Source organism: Lagenorhynchus albirostris, chromosome 11, assembly GCF_949774975.1.
Source record: "Lagenorhynchus albirostris chromosome 11, mLagAlb1.1, whole genome shotgun sequence".
NCBI lineage: Eukaryota > Metazoa > Chordata > Mammalia > Artiodactyla > Delphinidae > Lagenorhynchus > Lagenorhynchus albirostris.
Window position 1 is genome coordinate 4,268,527 of NC_083105.1, and position 19,344 is coordinate 4,287,870.

The following is a 19,344-nucleotide window of genomic DNA, read 5'->3' on the forward strand; positions in this document are numbered from 1 at the left end:
GGCTCAGAGCCAGAGAGAGCCTGGGGTCTGGCCGCACCTGTCTCCTGGGGTGACGGCAAGGACACAGCCAGGATTGCTGCCCGTGAGGACGGGGGCCAGCAGGGCTCTGCCAGGAAGGAGTGGCTCCCTGGGGATGTCCCGTCTCCTAAGCCACTTCTCCCACAGCCTGGCCTGTCACCATCGTGGCTCCACACCCATGGCTCTGTGCTCTGGGTGGTGTTTCCTGCGCCCGTTTGTGGTCCAGCTTTCATGCCCCTCGGGGTTCCACACACCACACTTTGGGACCCACTGGGCAATACCCACGTTCATCACTGCTGTGGCGAGAGCACCTGGGAGAGCTGGAGGCCTGGCCCAGCAGAGAGAGCAGGGTCCACGGGGTAGCTTCTGGGCTTCTCACCCGTAGAGGGTCCCTGCTTCCCCGTTGGGCCTCCAGCTGTCCCCTTCCCCCTGCCTCAAGTGTCCCCACTTGTACAATGAGGCCACTGACCCTTCATGCCGTCGGGAGCTGCTTCCCTGGGGCCTTGGAAGGGACAGGGTCCCGGAACGGTCTGCTGAGCCCAGGGGCTGCTCACACCACCTCAGAGCCTGTGGAGCCCCAGTCCTTTTCCCTGCAGCCCCTGGGTCACAGCTGCCCAGGGCCAGGCCTGGACGGGGAGGTCCTGGAGCGGGTGGGAGAACCTGCCCCCACGTTGCTTAGAGAGGCTGCTCCCAGCACAGGCAGCTGGGCCAATAGGCAGAAGGCTCCCCAGAGGGCCTCTCTAGGGAGGCTGCTTTGAGTGACTGAGGGTCACTGTGTCCAGATCTTGGGGCCCCGGGTCAGCCCTTCCCCGCTCTGGGCCTCAGTCTCTCCATCCAGAAACATCGAGATGGCCACACGGGTACAGTGACGAGGTGTCCAGGTGCCCAGGTTCCAGGGTGTGGCTGAGGATGTGGAGAGGTCTGTGCCCATTTCACAGATTGGGAAACCGTGGTCAAGAGAGCAAGGGAGGGCCCTGGGGCCGGAGCAGGCCTGGAGGCCCTCGGGGGTCCCAAGCTCCCCCACTGGAACAGGCACCCACTGCCCACACTCGTCAGCTACGTGGTGGGTGCTGGGGACACAGCCGTGAGCAACACAGACCACCGAGCAGGTGCCCCCTGGACCCACCACTGCGTCGCAGCCACGGGAAGGAACCACGGAGGCGGGAACTCTCTGAGGAGCTGTGCTGGGGGCCCGCGGGGTAGATGAGGCTGGAGGGCTGTGCTGGGGGCCCGCGGGGTAGATGAGGCTGGAGGGCTGTGCTGGGGGCCCGCGGGGTAGATGAGGCTGGAGGGCTGTGCTGGGGGCCCGCGGGGTAGATGAGGCTGGAGGGCTGTGCTGGGGGCCCGCGGGGTAGATGAGGCTGGAGGGCTGTGCTGGGGGCCCGCGGGGTAGATGAGGCTGGAGGGCTGTGCTGGGGGCCCGCGGGGTAGATGAGGCTGGAGGGACGGGGGGCCATTCTGCCACAAGGGGACCGTGTGAAGGTTGTGAGCGTCGCCTGCTGGCAGAGGCTGAGGGCTGAGGGGCCTGCGAGGGAGCCAGGGAGGAAACAAGGAGTGGGGCCGGCTGCGGCCCCCAGGAGGGGGAGGGCCGGCTGCGACCCCCAGGAGGGGGAGGGCCGGCTGCGGCCCCCAGGAGGGGGAGGGCCGGCTGCGGCCCCCAGGAGGGGGAGGGCCGGCTGCGGCCCCCAGGAGAGGGAGGGCCGGCTGCGGCCCCCAGGACAGGGCGGGCGGTGGCTGCGACCGGCTGGTGGGGTGTGAGCCGGGAGCGCCCACTTCGGGATACCTCTGGAAGGTAGAGCCGATAGGATATGCTGACGGATGGACTGCCGGGTGAGAGAAAGGGGTGGCAGGGAGGTCCGAGGATTTGGTCTAAGCCTTGGAAAGAAGGAGGGCTGGGCTCAGAGCCAGGGGTGGAGGAGTTCAGGGATGACGGCCTCACTGGAGAAACAAACGAGGTCTTGGGCTGACGGGCGGACTCGGGTCTGATGGGACCGCGAGGGAGGGCATGCAGGATGCAACCCTCGGGGGCTGCAGCCGTCTCCCGTTTCCTCTCTGGCAGCCTGACCACTGCACGGGTCCCAGCGCCTCTCCTCTGCTCCCGTGTGCCCGTGCCCCACACGCTCATACCGCCTGCTGGGCACAGAGAGCCCTAAGGGCCGGGGAGGCACGAGTGGGGTCCCGAGACAGCCCTGATTTTTGCAGAGCTTAGGCCGGGGGGGCGGGAGGGCGCGCTTGCCGCAGGGGAACACCCACCACTGCCCTGCTGGCCCCTGTCTGGGGTGGGAGGTCCTCACCCCGTTCTGCCAGGTGGGGAATCAGAGCTGGGAGCGGCGGTCACGCGCCCCGGGCCTCAGGGCCAGCGCTGGGATTTGGACGGCGGGCATCGGAGGCGAAAGCTGCTGCTTTTCCAGGGCTCGCGCCCGCCTCTGGGGCCTGTGGGAATTTTCTCTCCGGAGAGTCCTGAAAGGCCGGAGGGGACGGGGTGCCGAGTCCAGCTGATGGAGGCGAAAGGGCCACATGCTTTTTGTGGTTGAATTATCCAAACACTGAATCCCTCTATCCGCCCAGGCGGCTGTGAACCCGCTGGCTTTGTCCAGCCTGAGAACAGCAGGGCGCGCGGGGCCAGACAAAGGCGGGCGCTGATGCGGCCTTTTCCATGGTCCGGCAGAGAAAGAAAGGCCTGCTGGACAAAGCCCGGCAGAGCCGACGGGGCGGGGGCGGGGGTCAGGCTTTAGTCACGGTGGGGCTGGCGGGAGGGGCGAGGGGCGCCCGCCAGAGCTTCCCAGCAGCGGGCCCCGCTGAGAGTGGTCAGGATGAGAAGGTCGCGGCAGGAGCTGGCCTGCCAGCGGCCCCCTGCATCCCAGGGATGGGAGGCCCACCCCAGAGGAGGCCTGACAGGGACACCAGGAGACCCCCCGCCCCCCAGGGCGCCACTGCCATCAGCGCCCCCCCAGTCTGGGCCCAGGGCCTGGCCGTGCATCCTGGACAGACTAGGGCTGGTCTCACCACACCTGGCTGGGCAAGGCCCCCTCAGCTCCACAGCCAGCAGCCCCCCGGAGGAGGCCAGCCAGCGATGGGCCCAAACTGACTTCTGAGAGAGAGGTTGGGGCAGTGGGGCAGGGTGGGCGGCAGCGACAGTCCTCAGGGCCGCCACCTTTAGGAGCCAGGCACACGGAGCTGGGCTGGGGACTCCCTTCTCCTCACCCTTCTGCTCTCTGGGACCCAGCTCTGCTCCAGGTATGGGTGTCCGAGGAGTGACCACAGGCTGAACGCCAGGCCTGCGGGGCTTAGAGGGGGGCCTGAGCCGCAGGGAAAGGCAGGGGAGATGGGGTGCCCCAAACGAGAGGAGACCCCAGCGGGAAGCATGGGCAGAGCCAGGCCCCACTCCGGCCCCTCTGGCCTCGGCCCCCCGGGGCCTGTCTGAGGATCCAAGGCCGTGCCCCGGGCCCACAGCGAGCAGCCAGGCCCCACGTCTGTGCCCAAGGCCCCGACGGACGGCAGGAAGCAGCGGGGCAGGGACGGTGCTTCCCCTCAGGCTGGGGAAGGAGGGACAACAGGGACAGAGGGAGGAGGGGGTTCTGGAAGGTGCGGTCGCGTGGGCCCCAGGCGGGGCGGGGGAGCCCCGCAAGCACTGAGGTCTCAGCAAGGAGCGCACGGGGTGACAGGCTCATCCTGCATTTTCCAGCTCCCTCGAGGCTGCCTTGCGAGGCAGCGGGAACGGGGAGGCCCGGCCCTAACCAGGGCGGGCAGTAGGAGGCCCCTGCGGGCCGTTCAGGACCGCATGGAGTCGAGGTGAGGGATGGCGGTGGTGGCGGGTAGCCAGGGTCCCCTGGGTGAGCAGGGGGGACAGTGGGGCCAGGGGCCAGCAGGGGGATGTCCTGCTCTAGGGGCGTCCAGACGCCAGGAGAGCAAGCCCTGGAAACACGGGCCTGACCTGCCAGGCCTGGGACAGCGTCTCCGCACACCACGGTTACATCGTTTAGTCCTCAGGACGGCCCGGAGGCTGCTATCTCGTTCACAGCCATGGAAGCTGAGGCTGGGGGACCCAGAGCGCCAGGCCCAGCCTGAGGACCTCGGGGGCCTCTCCTCACCGTGCCTGGCGGCTGCCTTGACGAACCCAACGCCCAGCCGAGCTCAAGACCCTCGTGCGCTCCCGCGGGAGTGCCTGCATGGTGCCCGCGGGGGAGTCCGGCTCACCCCAACGCTGAGCCCACCTGGGCCCGGGGCAGCGCCGGGAAGGCACGCGGGCCTGGCCAGGGTCGCCGCCACCCTCTCTCAGGCAGAGCAGCGCCCCTAAGCCAGGAGGTGGAGCCCCGAGCCTCACCCCAGCCCGCACTGCCCGCTGAGGCCCGTCCCAACTCCCATCTGGGTCCCACCAGCTCTGCCCTCGGCCAAGAGCGTGTGACGTCTGTAGCAGGAGGAGAAACAGCCGCAGGGGCCCGGCCTGCTGCCGACGGGCCTGGCTTCCCCCCAGCTGGGAGGGCGCGTTTCTGGTGAGGAAACAACGCAGCTGATCCATCCCCCATCAGGTGGTGCCCGGGGAGGCTGCCCCGGCCGCCACCAGGCCCTGGCCGCCAGGCTCCGGCCACGGCCTTCCGCCAGGATGTGACTAAAGGCCTGACCGAGGTCTGCGGGCTGCGGGGAGGGCAGCAGCAGAGCCCAGCGGGCACTCAGAGGGTCGGGAGTCGCTGTGTGTGTGTGTGTGTGCTTGCGTGCGTGTGTGCATGTGTGTGTGCATGTATGTGTGTGGCTCTGCCCTCAGGTCCTGGCACCAGGAGAACGGGGCCCCACCGAGACCCTGGCGGCCCACATCAGACCGCCCGGGGCTCAGGTCCCTGCTTCTGCAGTTTCTGCCTCGTCCGGCAACTGACCCTCCCGTCTGAGCCTCCACTTTCCCAGCTGGAACGTGACAGTGATGATTCTCACTCCACAGGCCTGTTGTGAACGGCAGGAAAAGAGGTCACTTCTCCAAGCCCCCTAGAGTAGCCCTTGGTCTGAAGCAGGTGCTCAGTAAGTGGTCACTTGTCCTCTGAAGAGTCCAGAGCCTTCAGGGACTTGGCCAAGGGTACCAGCGAGACCTTCTACGAGGAGGCAGCGCAGAGACCTCGGCATGCGTCATGGCCTCCTTACAGCCTCTGGATATCCCATCGGACTCAGCAAACCTTTCCCAAAGTCCTACAACAGACCAGGCTTTGGGTCCAGGCTCAAGGGCTAAGGATCCCAAGATGATCAGAACCTGGTGCTTGCTCTTGAAGTCTGACGGGGCGCCAGCACCTGCTTCACGGGGCTCGGGTGCAGTCAAGGGGGGCTTCGTGGAGGAGGGAGCATTTGAGCTAAATGTATAGAACGTGCACACACTGGCCAGTCTGATGAAGAGAGGGAGGAGCAAGCCCGGAGAGGGACCAGCACGGGCAGAGGCCTGGGAGACAGGCTGCACGTCAAGTCCACATGTGGGATTGAGTGACGTGTAGGGAGGAAGCAGGAAGGAGGGCGGAGGTGTGTCAGGCAGGGCCAGGGGACGCACTGAGCGGGGGCACAGATCACCTGAGGCCCACGCCTGGTACCCACTCCCTCCCTTCCAGCCCCGGGCGCCCGACGAGAAGGGTTTGGTGGCAACCCCCCGGCCCAACATGGGGTGTCCGGGGGCCATCTCCGTGGGTGGCGTGGGCAGGTGTGTGGGTCCACACACGCCGGGGGCAGGCGGGCAAAGCCGTCCTGGACGAGGAGGTGGCTGGACCTGCTCTGGACTCTGTAGATGGCCGTGCGGCTCCCAGGGGGCTGGGACCGCAGTGGGCACTCAGCTGATCCTGCCGGCCCAAAGCCGCCTGGGAATGGCATTTGCGTTGTGGATAATGAGGGCGGAGGGCGCGTAAATTCCAAAAAGCTAATGTGTTTGGAGAGAGCAAGTGAGCGGCCCGGAATGCTCGGTCACTGCTGGTCATCGCTGGGCCTGGCCTTTGTTCCCCGGCCTCTGGGAGCTGGAGTCCAGGGGTCAGGGGGCCTCATCACAGTCAGCAGAACTGGCCAGGTCCTGATCAGACTGCGGGTGGGGGTAACCCCCAGGCTCCCCTCCCCCACCCCCGGCCAGGCCTCCCTGTGCACGGGGAGGGCGCCCACCCCGGCCCCCCAGGTTCACGTCAGGTGTGGGTAGGCAGGGAGACCTCGAGGCAGGTGGTGGTGGCAGCGGGGACAGTCAGGGACAGAGGGGACACCGTGAAGGGTGAGCCTGAGGAACGGGGCAGCCAGGGGGCTGAGGGGCCTGGCGAGCAGGGCTGTGGACAGGCGTGCCCGTCCCTCTGCCTGACGTCGCCCTCAGCCGTGTCCCAGGGCCCTGCTCGGCCTCCTCGCAGGAGGGGGCTCCACGGGGGGTAGTTAGGAGATGTGCACCCCAAGCTGACTTCCCGCGGCAGCGCTCAGACTGCAAGACCCGGTGGGGCCTACTGCTGGCTTCCCTGGGGCTCCAGGACCCACCGAGCAGACGGGCCAGCACAGGATCCTGGGGTGAAGAGGCTGCCCGACGGGTCCAGGAAGGTGGCAGAGGGAGAGGGTGCTTGAACCCAACCCTGAAGGAAGCCTGGGATTGCAGAGCCCGGGGAAACCGAGGCAGGGTGCTCCAGGGAGGGGGGAGTAGTGTTGGGAGGGGAGCTTCCATGACACCACAGCTGGAGCTGGGGCAGGACTGAGGATCGGGTCCAGACTCCCAGTCAGAGCCTCTTGGCACTAAATCACCTTTCCAGAAATTGCTAAGCACCCCCTGCCCTGCTTGTAGCCAGGCCATTCTCTCCAGGGTGTCAATGACAGGGGCAGTGACAGCCACCTCCTGGTGGCCTCTCGGGAGGGCCTTATGCTGGGGACGTGGCCTGGGCCTCTGTTCTGGCCCCGGGAGTCCATCCTCCCCCCATCAGGAGCATCTCACTGAGGTCACCCCATCGTGCAATGAACACATGTGAGGCCATTGTGGTGCCATGGTTTTCCCAGGGTCTTCTGGGTGAAGGGCAGTCTGGCTCCAGAGCCGTGCCCTTGACCTCCATGCCCTGAGATAAGGGTAGGAGCAACCTTGTAACCTGCTAAGGTTTATGGGTTGTCTGCACTTTTCCTAAAACACGTTCTGCTCCCTCCAACACCTCCCATGGCTCCCCATTGCCCACAGAATGTGGTGGACGGGAGCCCAGTGTCAGTTTCCTCACACTCTTCCTGAACGTGGCATAGCCACGCTCTCCCTGCCGTTCCTGCCGCGAGGGCCTTGCACCGTGTCCCCCATCAGGATACCGTGCGCTCTCTCTAGGGCTTGGTCTGGGGCCAAGGCAGCCATACCCGCCACCCCACCCCCAGCCCCTGGCTCCGAGGTGCACTCGCTTGAGCCTTTGATGGCAAAGGCCGCTGAGCATCACGCTCCTCCGGGCTCGTGGAGGATGGAGCTCCTCCGGGCTCGTGGAGGATGAAGCTTCACTTGCGTCCAGCGTCTGGCCGCAGAGACCCAGTGACCAGGCACTGGTGTGGGAGCTTCGTTTTGGGCATCCCGCCGGACCCTGCTGTAAAGTGGTGTGGGCCGGACCTCGGGCTGGACAGGTACTGGTCTCAGGAGTTCCCTCCTGACGGACACAGATGTCGTCAAACCCGAGGACACCAAAGGACCCGGTTAGCGGTCATGACGCCACGCTCCCCGTTGGCCTCAAGCGATGCCTCCAAGCTTGGAATTATGGTTCCCAAGTATGTACTTACTTGGGCTTGCGTTTGAAAAGGTTACGATTTAAGTATCACCCAATAACACACACATGCCCAGCTACACCCGAAATTACAGAGCAGCTGGGCCCAGGGTCTGGCGGGTGCCCACGGCTTGGTGAGGAAGTGTCCCCAGGCTGCAGGCCACTCTGCCCAGGGAAGGGCCGGTCTGAGCAGTGCCACATACCTGGGCCGTCGCAGGGGGGCTGGGGGCGCTGCTCCCCAGGGGAAGGAGGGTTTTCAGGGCACCCCGAGGACAGAGGGAGGCTCGGGCTGGCTGCATGCACAGAATACTTCGGCCGGTCCCTGGTAGCTGAGAACAGACACCGGCTCATCGCCCCATCCTGGCGCCTGGCACAGAGCGGCGGCTCCCGAGACCTGTTAGGAGTTTGGATCTCTGACACTTGCCAGCACTGCGGCCCTGGGCAAGTTTCTTACCCTCTCTGTGCCTCACTTTATCATCTGCAAAATAGGGGTAAGGCTGCTGTAGGTAGAGAAAAGGTGCGCAAAGACCGACCCCAGGGCTCACTTGAGGCAACACCAGGAGATTTCGGGGCATGACCGGCCCGGAGCGGGCAGACGGCAGCGAGCCCGGGCGTGCACCTCCCTGCACAGGGCCTGGCATGTCCCACGTGCCCAGTGGTGGTGGTGGTGTCAATTATTCTCAACAACATTATTGTTCTTGGCCACGTGAAGACCACCGCAGGAGCGAGGGAGGCATGGCAGCGTGGCTGAGGCCGGGGGCCTCTCTGCAGGTTGTAAAAGTCAAGCATGCAGGGGGGAGGTGGAGGCTTTGGGGAGGAGCCCAGGGGGATGAGGCCCAGTGACTGGGACCCGTGGAGGTGCCCCCCCTTCCCTCCCCTCTGACTATAGAACGGGACCAACGTGCCGCAGCTGCACGGCCAGGCCCCCGGCATGGGCACCCACACCCACACGAACCAGCCGCCTCCCGCCCAGCCTCCATTCCTGGGCCTCCCTCCCCGCCCTCGTGCCCTGGGAGTCCTTTCCCTCTCCATCCATCTTCTGCAGGGAGCCTGGCAGGTGTTGGGCGGAGCCTGCTCTTTCCCTTAGAGCTGTGGGACTTTGGGAAAGTTGGTTAACCTCTCTGTTCCCGGGTTCTTCTCTGTTAATAATGGTAGCGCTGTCTCCCCCAGGGTGGGGTGGCTGGGGCTCAGTGGACATCACAGGTGTTCAGCCTAGTGCCAAAAAACACTAGTCGGGTTGGCACTGGGGATGGTGCCTGGACCCCCAGGCCAGAGCTAGGGCCCCTGACCCACCGTCCAGGCTCCCAGGGCCTCCCTGGCCACTTGGGCCAACTTGCTTAACACAAGGTACATACTGGTCAGCCTGTCGGCCGCCGGACTACAAGCTGCCCCAGTGCAGGGCTGTGGACTAGGGGTCTCCGGGACCGGTGTGGGGGTGCCCCTCACCCACCCTCAGCAGTCAGAGCAGGGTGGGCCCCTCCCGGGCTCAGGAGTGTGGGCTGCGTCTGGAGGGGCGCCTGCTGGCTCCCACTGCATGACGTTGCCTCGTGTCAGTTCCGCCTGCGGGAGCAGCCTGCCTGGGGGGCAGTGAGATACGGGCATGGGGAGAAGTCGGAGGCCAGCGGCATGGCGTTGGCAGACGTCTGACCCTGCGCTCGCCGTGGCAGTGAGTTGGGGTGGAGGTGAGAGTCCCCCTTAGTCCGTTTGCCCATCTTGAGCACTTCTGGACACCGTCTACCATGGACATATCCCCGTACGATGTGACAGACACCATGGAGGTCTGGCCCGGAGGTGGGAGGTGTCCACGGCACAGGCCCTGGGAGGATGGGGCTAGCCTGAGCCTAGGCAGCTGGGTGATCCGGGCCCCCCACCCCAAGGGACGTGCCGGCGTGAGGCTGGGCACAGGGACACGCGAGAGACAGGCACAGAGCCAGGGCGGCGGGGAGACCTGGGTTCAGGTCCCGGCCCGGCCTCCTCGGGGCCGTGTCAACCTGCAGGCCAGGGCTCAGCCTCCCTGGGCCTCGGTTTCCCTGTCTCTACGGGAAGGGAGCAGAGGTGCCCCGGCAGGGCTGCTGTGAGGAAGAGGCCCGGTTACCATCACTGTTCCCGCGCCTCACCTGTCGCCGTCGCAGGGTCCGCAGGGAGTGCGGGGACAGGGCAGCGGTCTGGGAGCCGCCAGGCGGTCGAGCTCAAGCAGAGGCCTCCCTCGCTTCACTGGCTTCAGCACGAGAAACCCAAACCCAAACAGAACGCGGCACCAGCCCTCACCGGTGCCTTGGTGCCGGCAGGGGCTTCCACCCACCGGGACATACGTGGCTGCCACGCTCTGAACAGGGTCCCGGGCGTCCGTCTGCATTCAGCGGGGGTCCCCTGGGCCCGGGGTGGAGGGGAGGCGGGGCCCTGCCCCCCAGGACCCTGTGCCACCTCCAGCATTCTCTCCCTGGGGTGGTCCCCAGCACCACGCCCCCATCCTCAGCGCCTGCCATCACCCCTGAGGGATGCCCAGGGGCCTGTGGGTATCGTCCCCCGGCCACCTGTCCTGTCCCGGGCGGGCACCGGGGTCACAACTGCTCTGGCTCATTCACACGGGCCTGAAAGGAGGCCCTTCCAGGCAATTGCCCTCCTCGGCTTCATCTGAACTGCGCAGGGGGAGGGGCGGGGCAGTCACACAGTATTTTTTCTGTTCTCTCCTGCACGAATGGAATTCAATTAGGAAAGAAGAAACCCAAGTCCAGCCAAACAGTGCTTTAAAAAAATCCTGCAGGAGACAAACATCTTCCCAGATCCTTAGCAAATCAATGAGATCGATGGGTCCTGTGCATTTCCTCCCCAAATGCATAGCGTGCAGCCAGAAAGTTCTCTCCCGCACCCAACGGGGGCCAGGCGGTAGGGGAAGCTGATGAATACAGATGGAGCTCACTCCAGCCCCTGACCCTGTTCCTGCCCCACAAACCGTGGTGTGAAAGCAAGACTGTCCCCAAGAAGAGGGGTGGCCAGCAAACCAGGCCAGCTCTGCCGCCTCCCGGGGCCAGACCTGGGCGGGTCACGGTGCCGCCGGGCTCTGAGTGAAGAAACTATCTCCCCGCTGCCCGGCCGCCTCCTCTGCTCCTCCTCTGGGGTTTGGCCACTGCCAAAGCCGGCAGGGGTGCTCTGGGGCCTGGACACAGGAAGTCACGGCCGGTGGCTGGACCCACGGGGCCCACTTCCCGCAATGGCCTCTGTCACCGGGTCCCTTCCAGGCTGTTCCCAGGGCCTCAGGAAGCCATCGCTCCTAAACCGGTTCCGTGGAGTCGGGAGGTGGCTTCACCTGCCCCCCTGCGTCACGAGGAGCAGCCCCACCCCAAGGAATCCTCCCCAGCCCTCCCAGAGCCGTCCTCCTGGCCTACAAGCGGCCTTCTTTGGAAGAGGACTGAGGGCTCGTCCAAGTGTCCTGTCTTATCTCTAGACGCCACATGTCTCCAGAGACTCCCTCTGCCTCCAGGGCCAACTGTTTTCAGAACACCGATATGAAACCCAAGAGAAATCCATCAGGCTTTTCAGAAGAGAGCCCCCTGGGTGGAGGCCAAGTCCATCTGTGACCTCAAGTCGTGGGGAGACCACGGAGCCGAAGTCCCGGGGTCTGGGCTCTGGTCACGCCCATCCCTGCCCGCCGCCCACCCCACACTCCCCGCCAGGCTCAGTGCAGCTCGGCAGACGCTTGTTACCCCATCCGGGAAGTGGGCGGGTTGGGCCCAGGACCCAGAGCACTTGGGGAAGACGGGGCAGGGCAGCGTCTCAGCGCAGCCCCTCTCTGACCTGGAGGTCGGGTGGTGGTCCGCACGCTAGCTGCTCCGGGCCTTTGCTTGGTCTCCCTTCCCCTCCCCATGGGGAGCCACCTGCCCATCTCTCCAGCACCCACCCCCCCTCAGCTCCTCTGCTGTCTCTTCTTCCATAAGGGGCCCGTTTTGCCCCAAGACTCCAGGCATCCTGACCTCCCCCAGGCTGAGGGCTCCCCGAGGGTGGCAGTCCCTCTCTCGTACCACCGGTGGGCCCCCAGCCCCAGCTCGGGCCTGGCACATGGAAGGGACTCGGTGAACCGCCCTGACGGCAGCCGTGTCTTCTCAGCTGTGTGGCGAGTGTCCTCAAGAAGGCACCACTGGTCTGCCCTGCGTTCGCCTCTGCGTCCTGCCTGGTGGACGCCCCTGCCTTGCACCCACATTGAGGTGGCATCCCCTCGGGAAGAGCAGGGGGCCAGGACCCAGCCACCGAGAGACCCACTTCCCCCCATCCTCCCCACAGCCCGTTCTGCAGATGCCACCAGTCCAAGGTCGCCCAGCCAGAAGGGCCAGAAAACACCCGTGCATTTCAGCAGAGCATCAGCTTATCTTCAATTCCCTTTGATGTTCTGATCCAGAGGGCGACTTGGCTACCAGTGATTTGTCTCCCAGATTGCCGCAGCACTAATTAGCGCTAATTAGAACCTGATCGACTCAGCAAGGCAATCTGTCCTGCTGGGGCAGGCGGGATCCCAGAAGCACGTCTGATCTTGAAGGGAGTTCGGAGTCTTTTCTGCAAAAAGACCCTGTGGGTAGCTTTGTGGGTGGGGGGGCGGGCGGGGAGTCTTTGTGCATCAGTGCTGGCTTTGAGGACGTCACCGTTGGAAGCGATTCTGTTCAAACGTGTCCGAATATTCCAAGGGGAGGCAGGATCACTGTGTGCCTTTGAGAGATGGGCTAGGAGTGGCAGCAAGGCTGGCCAAGTGTCGTCTTCAATGCTTGGTGCAGAAACACCCGTGGGGCTTCACAGGCTAGGGTTGCCATGGGAACAGTCTCTGAATGGAAGGGGAAGGTGGCATCCTGAATCTTCCCTCCCTCCCTCCCTCCCCCTGGGACCCCTCCAGAGCAGGGGGGGCCACAGGCCCTTGCAAGGCCTGGAGAGAGAACTGGAGCTGGCAGAAAGAGGTCCCCTGAAGCCTGGTCCTGGCAGAGGGCAAAAAGCCAGGTGTGGCTTAAAAGTCGTGCCAGCCACTGTGATGCGCGATGGACAGGCCCGATCCCACCCGCCCTTCACAGTGCCTCCTGGAGGTCAGTGCTATTGTTTGCATCTGACAGGTGGGCTAGGAAGAGGCAGGGCCAGTGACAAACCAGTGGCCAGAGCCGCACCCGATCACCGTGGTGAGAGGCGGCGAACACCCAGGTCACGCTGTGAATCAGGCAATAATGGCTACGCTCGCAGCCTCCGTCCCAGGGGCTGGACTTCCTGGAGTCCAAAGCTCACCCCCATCTTACAGGTGGGGGACTGAGGGTCAGCAGGTGTGTGGGCCTGCCTGCGGTAAGACTGAACCATGTGTTTCCCCCGTGCCACCTCTTCTGTGGTTGAGTCTGTGCGTTTGCATGCTGGTGCTTTGATAGAAAATACCCACCTGCACATACGTCCCATTTTTCTCCACCGGCAGGTGGGTGAGCGCCTTGGCCACAGACACATAGCCTCAGGACGGCCGGTCCAGCGTGGAGGGCAGAGCCTCCAGGGCCCCAGGGCACACGTGTGAAAGGGGTCCACTGGCCCACAGATCGGCAGAAGCACAGCTCCCGAGCTGCTCCTCTGGGGACACTGTTTAGCTTCTCCCCCTGGGCCCAGGGGCTCCGAGTGTGCACGTGCGGTGGGGATGGGGGTTCTGACTGGGCAAGGGAGACCCTCCTGGGGTTGGGGGATTCTGCCTGAGAAATTCCTGAGTGAAGCCAATTTGCAGAAGGGAAGGGGACGAGTGAAAGGTCAGAACCTCTGGTTTTCTGATGAGCCCTGGGACGGTGATTCAGATTCTGGGTCAGCTCTCCATCATCAAGTACCTTCGAGTTGTGGCCACGGGGAGGAAGGGGCCTCACTTCTGGAACATTCCTCTTGCTCTTTTCTTAAAAGCAGCTTGACTGAGGTATCATTGTTGGACAATTAACTGCACATGTTTAAAGTGTACAATTTGATACGTCTGACACGTGTGCACCCTTGAAACCACCATCACAAAATCCAGGTAATGACCAAATCCGTTATCCCCAAGTGTCTCTTTGTAATCAACCCTTCCCTCCTGCCCCTCTCACCCCAACCCTGTCCCCAGGCAACCACTCATCTGCCTTCTGCCACTAGACATTAGCTTGTATTTCCTGGGATTTTAGGTAAATAGAATTATACAGTATGTTCTCTTTTCGTCTGGGTTTGTACACTCCGTAGAACGATTCTGAGATTCATCTATGTTGTATGCCAAGTTGACAGTGAGTTTCTTTTTATCGTTCAGTGTCTATACCATCATTTGTTTTCCCATTCACGGGCTGATAGACGTTTGCTTGGGTCCAGTTTGGGGTGACAAATAAAGTTGCTGTGAATATTCATATACAAGTCTCTGTATGGAGCTGTGTTTTCATTTCCCTTGGATAAACACAGGAGTGGAATGACTGGATCCTAAGGTAGGTGTATGTTTAACTTTTGAAGAAATTGCCACACTGTTTCCCAAAGTGCTTGTACCGTTTTATATTCGTTGCTACCGGGAGTGGGTGAGAGTTCTAGTTTCTCCACATTCTCACCAACACTTGCTATTGTCCGTCTTCCTAATTTTAGCCGTTCAGATAGATGTGTGGGGACCCTCACTGAGATTTTACTCTGCATTTCCCTAATGAATAATAATATTGAGCATCTTTCCATGTGCTTATTTGCCCTTCATATATCTTCTTTGGAGAAATGTTGTTCAAATATTTTGTCCACTTAAAAAATGGGGTTGTTTGTTTTCTTATTACGGGTTTTGAGAATCCTTTGTATATTCTGGATACAAGTCCTTCATCAGATATTGCTTTGAAAGTATTTTCTCCCAGCTGGTGGCTTACCTTTTTATTCTCATAACAATGTCTTTCAAAGATCAAAAAAGCTTAATTTTTATAAAGTCAAATTTATCAATGTGTCTCAATGAATCACGCTTTTGGTGTCATATCTAAGAAATCTTTGTCTAACCCAAGATCACAAAGGTCTTCTTCTAAAGTTTTATAGTTTTAGGCTTTTCAATTATCTTCTAAAGAGATTCAAATTTTTAAAAAGTGTTACATACTTACCTATGTAGATACCATTTCCAGTGTTCTTAATTCCTTTGTTAGACCCACGTTTCCAGCTGGTATTATTTCTCCTCTGCCTGAAGGACTTTAACATTTCTTGTGGGGCAAGTGTCCTGCTGATGAAGCTTTTCCTTCTTTTGTGTGTTTGATAGTGTCATTATTTCACTTTTGCTTTTGAAAGGTATTTTTGTTTTAGAGATAGGTATAGGTTGATAGTTTTCTTCTAGTAGTTTAAAGGTGTTGCTTCACTGTCTTCTCACTTGCATTGTTTCTGACAAGAAATCTGCTATCATTCTTATTTTCTTCCTCTCTGTGTAATATATTTCCCCCCCTCTGGCTGCTTTTAAGATTTTTATCCTTATCACTGTTTTTGAGCAATTTGGTTATGATGTGTCTTGTTTTTCTTCATGCTTCTTGTGCTTGGAGTTTGTTGAGCTCTTGGATCTGTGGGTTTATAGCTTTCATCATTTTGGAAAATTTTTGGTCATTATTTCTTCAAATAGTTTTTCTGTTCCCTGCCTGCTCACCTTCAGGGACTCTAATTACTCATATATTAGGTTGCTTGAAGTTGACCCAAGCTCACTGATGCTTGTTTCATTGGGGGATCCTTTTTCCTCTGTGTGTTTCATTGTGGATAGTTTCTATTGCTACGTCTTCAAGTTCATTCATCTTTTCTGTGATCTCTTAATCTTCTGTTCATTCCATCCGCTGTATTTTTTATCTCGTGCATTGTAGTTTTTGATGAAGTTTGATTTGGGTCTCTTTTTAATCCTCCATATCTCTACTCTATTATTTGAGCTTGCAGAAGAATACAGTTAGGATGTCCTTCTCCGCTAATTCTAACATGTGTGTCTATTCTGGGTCAATTTTGATCGATTAGTTATTTCCTCATTATGTATCATGCTGCCTGCTTCTTTGCATGCCTCATAATCTTTGGTTGAATGCTTGACATTTGTAAAAATTTACCTTTGGGGGCACTAGATAGTACTGTATCTCAGTAAACATTCTTGAACTGTGATCTGGGATGCAGCTAAGTTACTTGGACTCAGCTTGATCCTTTGGGTCTTGCTTTTCACCATATATTAGGTAAGTCTGGGTAAGGACTCAGTCTAGGGATAATTATTCTCCACTACCTTTCTGAGTCCTCTACCCTCTTCCCCCAAATGTCTCACTCACCAGAATTATTTTTCTTCCAGTCTAGCTGGTGGGAACAGGCATTGATCCCAGCCCTATGAGAGCACTGGGCACTGTTTCCTTTAATCCGTTAGGATAATTCCTCACACACACATGCAGGGATCAGTCCTCTGGGGAATACTTGAGGGGGACCCTATGCACATCTCAAGGGCTGTCTCTCTGTGCAGCTCTCTCTTCTCTGATACTAAGCCCTGTCAATTCCAGCCGCCTTGGTTCTCCTGGACTCTCAGCTCCATTTTTGGACCTCAGGCCAATTCCTGGTATCTGCCTGGGTTCCCCTTCCCTGTACTGTGGCCTGGGAACTCTCTCAAGGCAGAAAGCTGGGCGTATTGTAGAGCTCACCTTGCTTCCTGTCTCTCAGGGGTCACTTCATTTCATTGCCTGATGTCCAGGGTCTTGAAAACTGCTATTTAATATTTTCTGTCTGGTTCTTTTGGTTGGCTCATGTGGTGGTAAAAATAGCCCATTACTTCATCTTGGCCAGGAGCAAAAGGTCTCCGTCTTTTTAAACCAAGTTTTGGCCGCCTCCTTCTTGCTGGGTGTGCGACCCCATGCAAAGCCGGACAAAACGCCAGCCCTCTCCTGATGACAAGTCCTCCCCACACCTCCCAAGGGATAACAACTTACAGACAGAGGTTTCAGCAGAAAGAGAGTGAAATGTGATTTGACACAGGTTGTTTCGCACCTGGGCTGGTCAGGGAAGGACACGTTACCTGGACGGAGGCAAGCCAGCCAGAGAGAGCTTCCTGGTAAGGAGGACTGGGGGCTTCACTCACACAGACAGCAAGAGCCTGGTGTTCACCGAGAGAGCCGGGAACCCCAAGTTCTGGTTCTGGTTGGTGAGCAGAGAGCAGTTTTCTCCTAAGTTGGAGAAACAGACTGATGCCCCAGCAAGAAAGGTCCGAGGTGCGACAGGCCAGGGGGAACGGTGAGAACCAATCTACCCAGGTGAGGGCAGGATAAAATAACAGCCGGTTGAGAGGCTTACTGTAGTTCAAGGTGCCTCAAGCCGAGCTAGAATTATGGGAGCAGCAGCCATGGTCGTCACCACTCCTGTTCCTGAGAAGCCGCTGTGCTGTGGGCACTTCCCGTCGGTCGTCCGGTTCGGTGCACACAGAGACCGGGGCGCCCCTTTTATCCATGCCCACTGTGGGGAGGTAGTTCCTGAGGCTGCTGCTTGGCCTGGGACGTGGCACTCTCCCTCACCACGTCTAAACGTGGCACGGTAGAGCAACACTGCCAATCGGGAGTCAAAGGTGATGCAAACCGCATCCTCTCTCTGGGCAGGGTCCTTGCTTGTGATGTAAGATGCTAGGCAAGATTGTCTCGACGGGAAGGGCCGGCCAGCGCTGACTCTCTAGGCTCCAGTCTGACGCCAGGGCCATGAGGAGTTATTAGCAAAGTTGAGGCCACCTGGCTCCCTACATAGTGTGCGCATGTGTGTGCGTGTGTGTGTAGCGGGGACGCCCAGAGGTCTGAGTCCAAGTCTGAGACTGGGGCTGCTGAACCTCCCCCGCCTGTAACTGTCACGAGAATGTGGCAGCCGGGGTTGAACGGCGAGCTAATCTGGCTGTGACGCCGACCCACTGAGCATGCGGGGCACAAGGGTCAGGCCACCTGCTCGAGCCCTGGATGAAACACCGAGTGTGACTCTAGCCCACCCAGCCTCACTTGAAGCCACTTGAAGGCTGAAGGGTTAGGGGGTGGGGTTGGGCTTCCCCGGCACCGGAGAGAACCTGTCCTTGGCACCTTCCTGTTGGGATGCCTGGTTCTGAGCAAGGGGCAAAGGGCCGTCCTTGTGCTATTCACTTGGTGGACACGTCATGGGCACCTGCCGTGTGCCAATGCTGTTCTGGGCACGGGGTGTGGAGCAGTGAGTAGAGAGGGAGAAATCCTTGCCCTCATGGATCCAAGAATCCACGGAACCGACGCCAGGCCGGCTGGATGGCTGTAAGTGGAGACGAGCATAAAGCAGGGAAGGAGGGGGGCTACTGTGGAGAAGGGGCCAAGTTGTAGTGTCACCGAGAAGGTGACATTGTAGCAAAGACTAGGAGAAGGTGAGGCAGTGAGCTGGGTGGACAGCTGAGGGAGGAGTGTCTAGGCAAAGGGGATGTCAGGTGCAAAGGCCCTGAGGCAGGAGAGAGTGGGCTTGCGGAAGGAGCACCTGGGAGACTGCGGGGCTGGAGGGGAGCTGGAGGAACGGAAGTCAGCACAGGGCAGCCCTGTCGACCCCCGTAACGCTCGGCTGTGCCCTGAGCGAGATGCAAGTCTTAGGGGACTGTTGGTGGAAGAGTGACACGAGCAGGCAATCCCAACCAGCCCAAAGAGCAACGGCGCTCCGCGGTGGCTTAGACTAGGAGGCGGTGAGAAGTGCGACACCAAGTAGGGGTCTGGGTGCAGGGTCTGGAGCTCAGGGGGCAGGGTCTGGGCCGGACATATTTGGAGGTTGTCAGAGCACAACTGGTATTTAAAGCTTTGAACCTGGATAGATTTCCAAGGAGTGAGTAGATGCTTAAGAGAGAAATGCCACCGTCTATACCCTGGAGAGCTCCCGGCTTTATGGGCTGGGAGACAAGAACAAGCCAGCAAAGGAGGTGGCCAGAAGCAGTGATGAGGGAGGAGAAAGGGCTAGGGAACCGGCCGGAGCCGCGGGCACATCCGAGGAGGTCTGAGCGCCCATCACCGTGAGGGGCGTGAAGGTTTTCGGCGGCTGTAACAGGTGTCTTCCGGTTGCTGCTGTTTCTGGAGCTGGGAAAGAAGACCCCGAGCTGAGGCCAGGGTGGCGCACGGGGCAGAGACTGGAACAAGGGGCGCAGGCGGCAGGGGTGTGGCCCGTGGCTAGAGACGCTAAGGCGTCGGGGACAGGGTCACACCTGCGTTACCCGGCTGCAGGGCAAGTGCTCCCCCCCCCCCCCGGAAGCTGTAGCCATGGAGCAGGAAGGAGGTCGGATTTAGCCAGGATTGGCATTATGCCAGAAAAGAATTCCCCGCGGGAGAGGGGCAGGGGTTGAGGGTGTGCGGGAGTGTGATGAAAATGAAGAGCACGGACAAGGGTGTGGAAGTGAGGCCACAGAGCGTTCTGGGGGAGCTGGAGGACCGTGGGAGGCAGTGGGCTTTGGGGCACCTGGAACAGGATGCGCTTGTTGTCAGTGACAAGCTCCAGGCCGTGCCTGTGGAAGGGAAAGGCCGAGCGGGTCTCTGGAGTTGCTCCCTGAGCCTCAGTTTCCTCATCTGTAAAATGGGAATAATAAAGGCACCACCTGAGAGACTGCTGAGGGTTAAACGTGGTGTGTGATCACGTTCTCAGGATGGCGCCTGGTGAACAAGAAGCACTGCACGGGCGCCAGCTCTTGTCC

The 19,344-nt window shown here is 60.3% G+C and overlaps 1 protein-coding gene across 9 annotated transcripts in view; it reads left to right on the forward strand.

Moving 5' to 3' along the window:
- Window positions 1-19,344, forward strand: part of WNT7B (Wnt family member 7B) — a 120,766-nt gene that overhangs the window by 74,098 nt on the left and 27,324 nt on the right. Inside the window, exon 5 of one of the 9 annotated variants that reach the window (XM_060166902.1) lies at window positions 12,003-12,253. The exons of the other annotated variants lie outside the window; for them this stretch is intronic. Coding sequence (XP_060022885.1) covers window positions 12,003-12,171 — 169 coding nt within the window. The 3' untranslated portion in view covers window positions 12,172-12,253. Of the gene's footprint in view, window positions 1-12,002; window positions 12,254-19,344 lie in introns of those variants that run through there. 9 annotated transcript variants of the gene reach the window in all.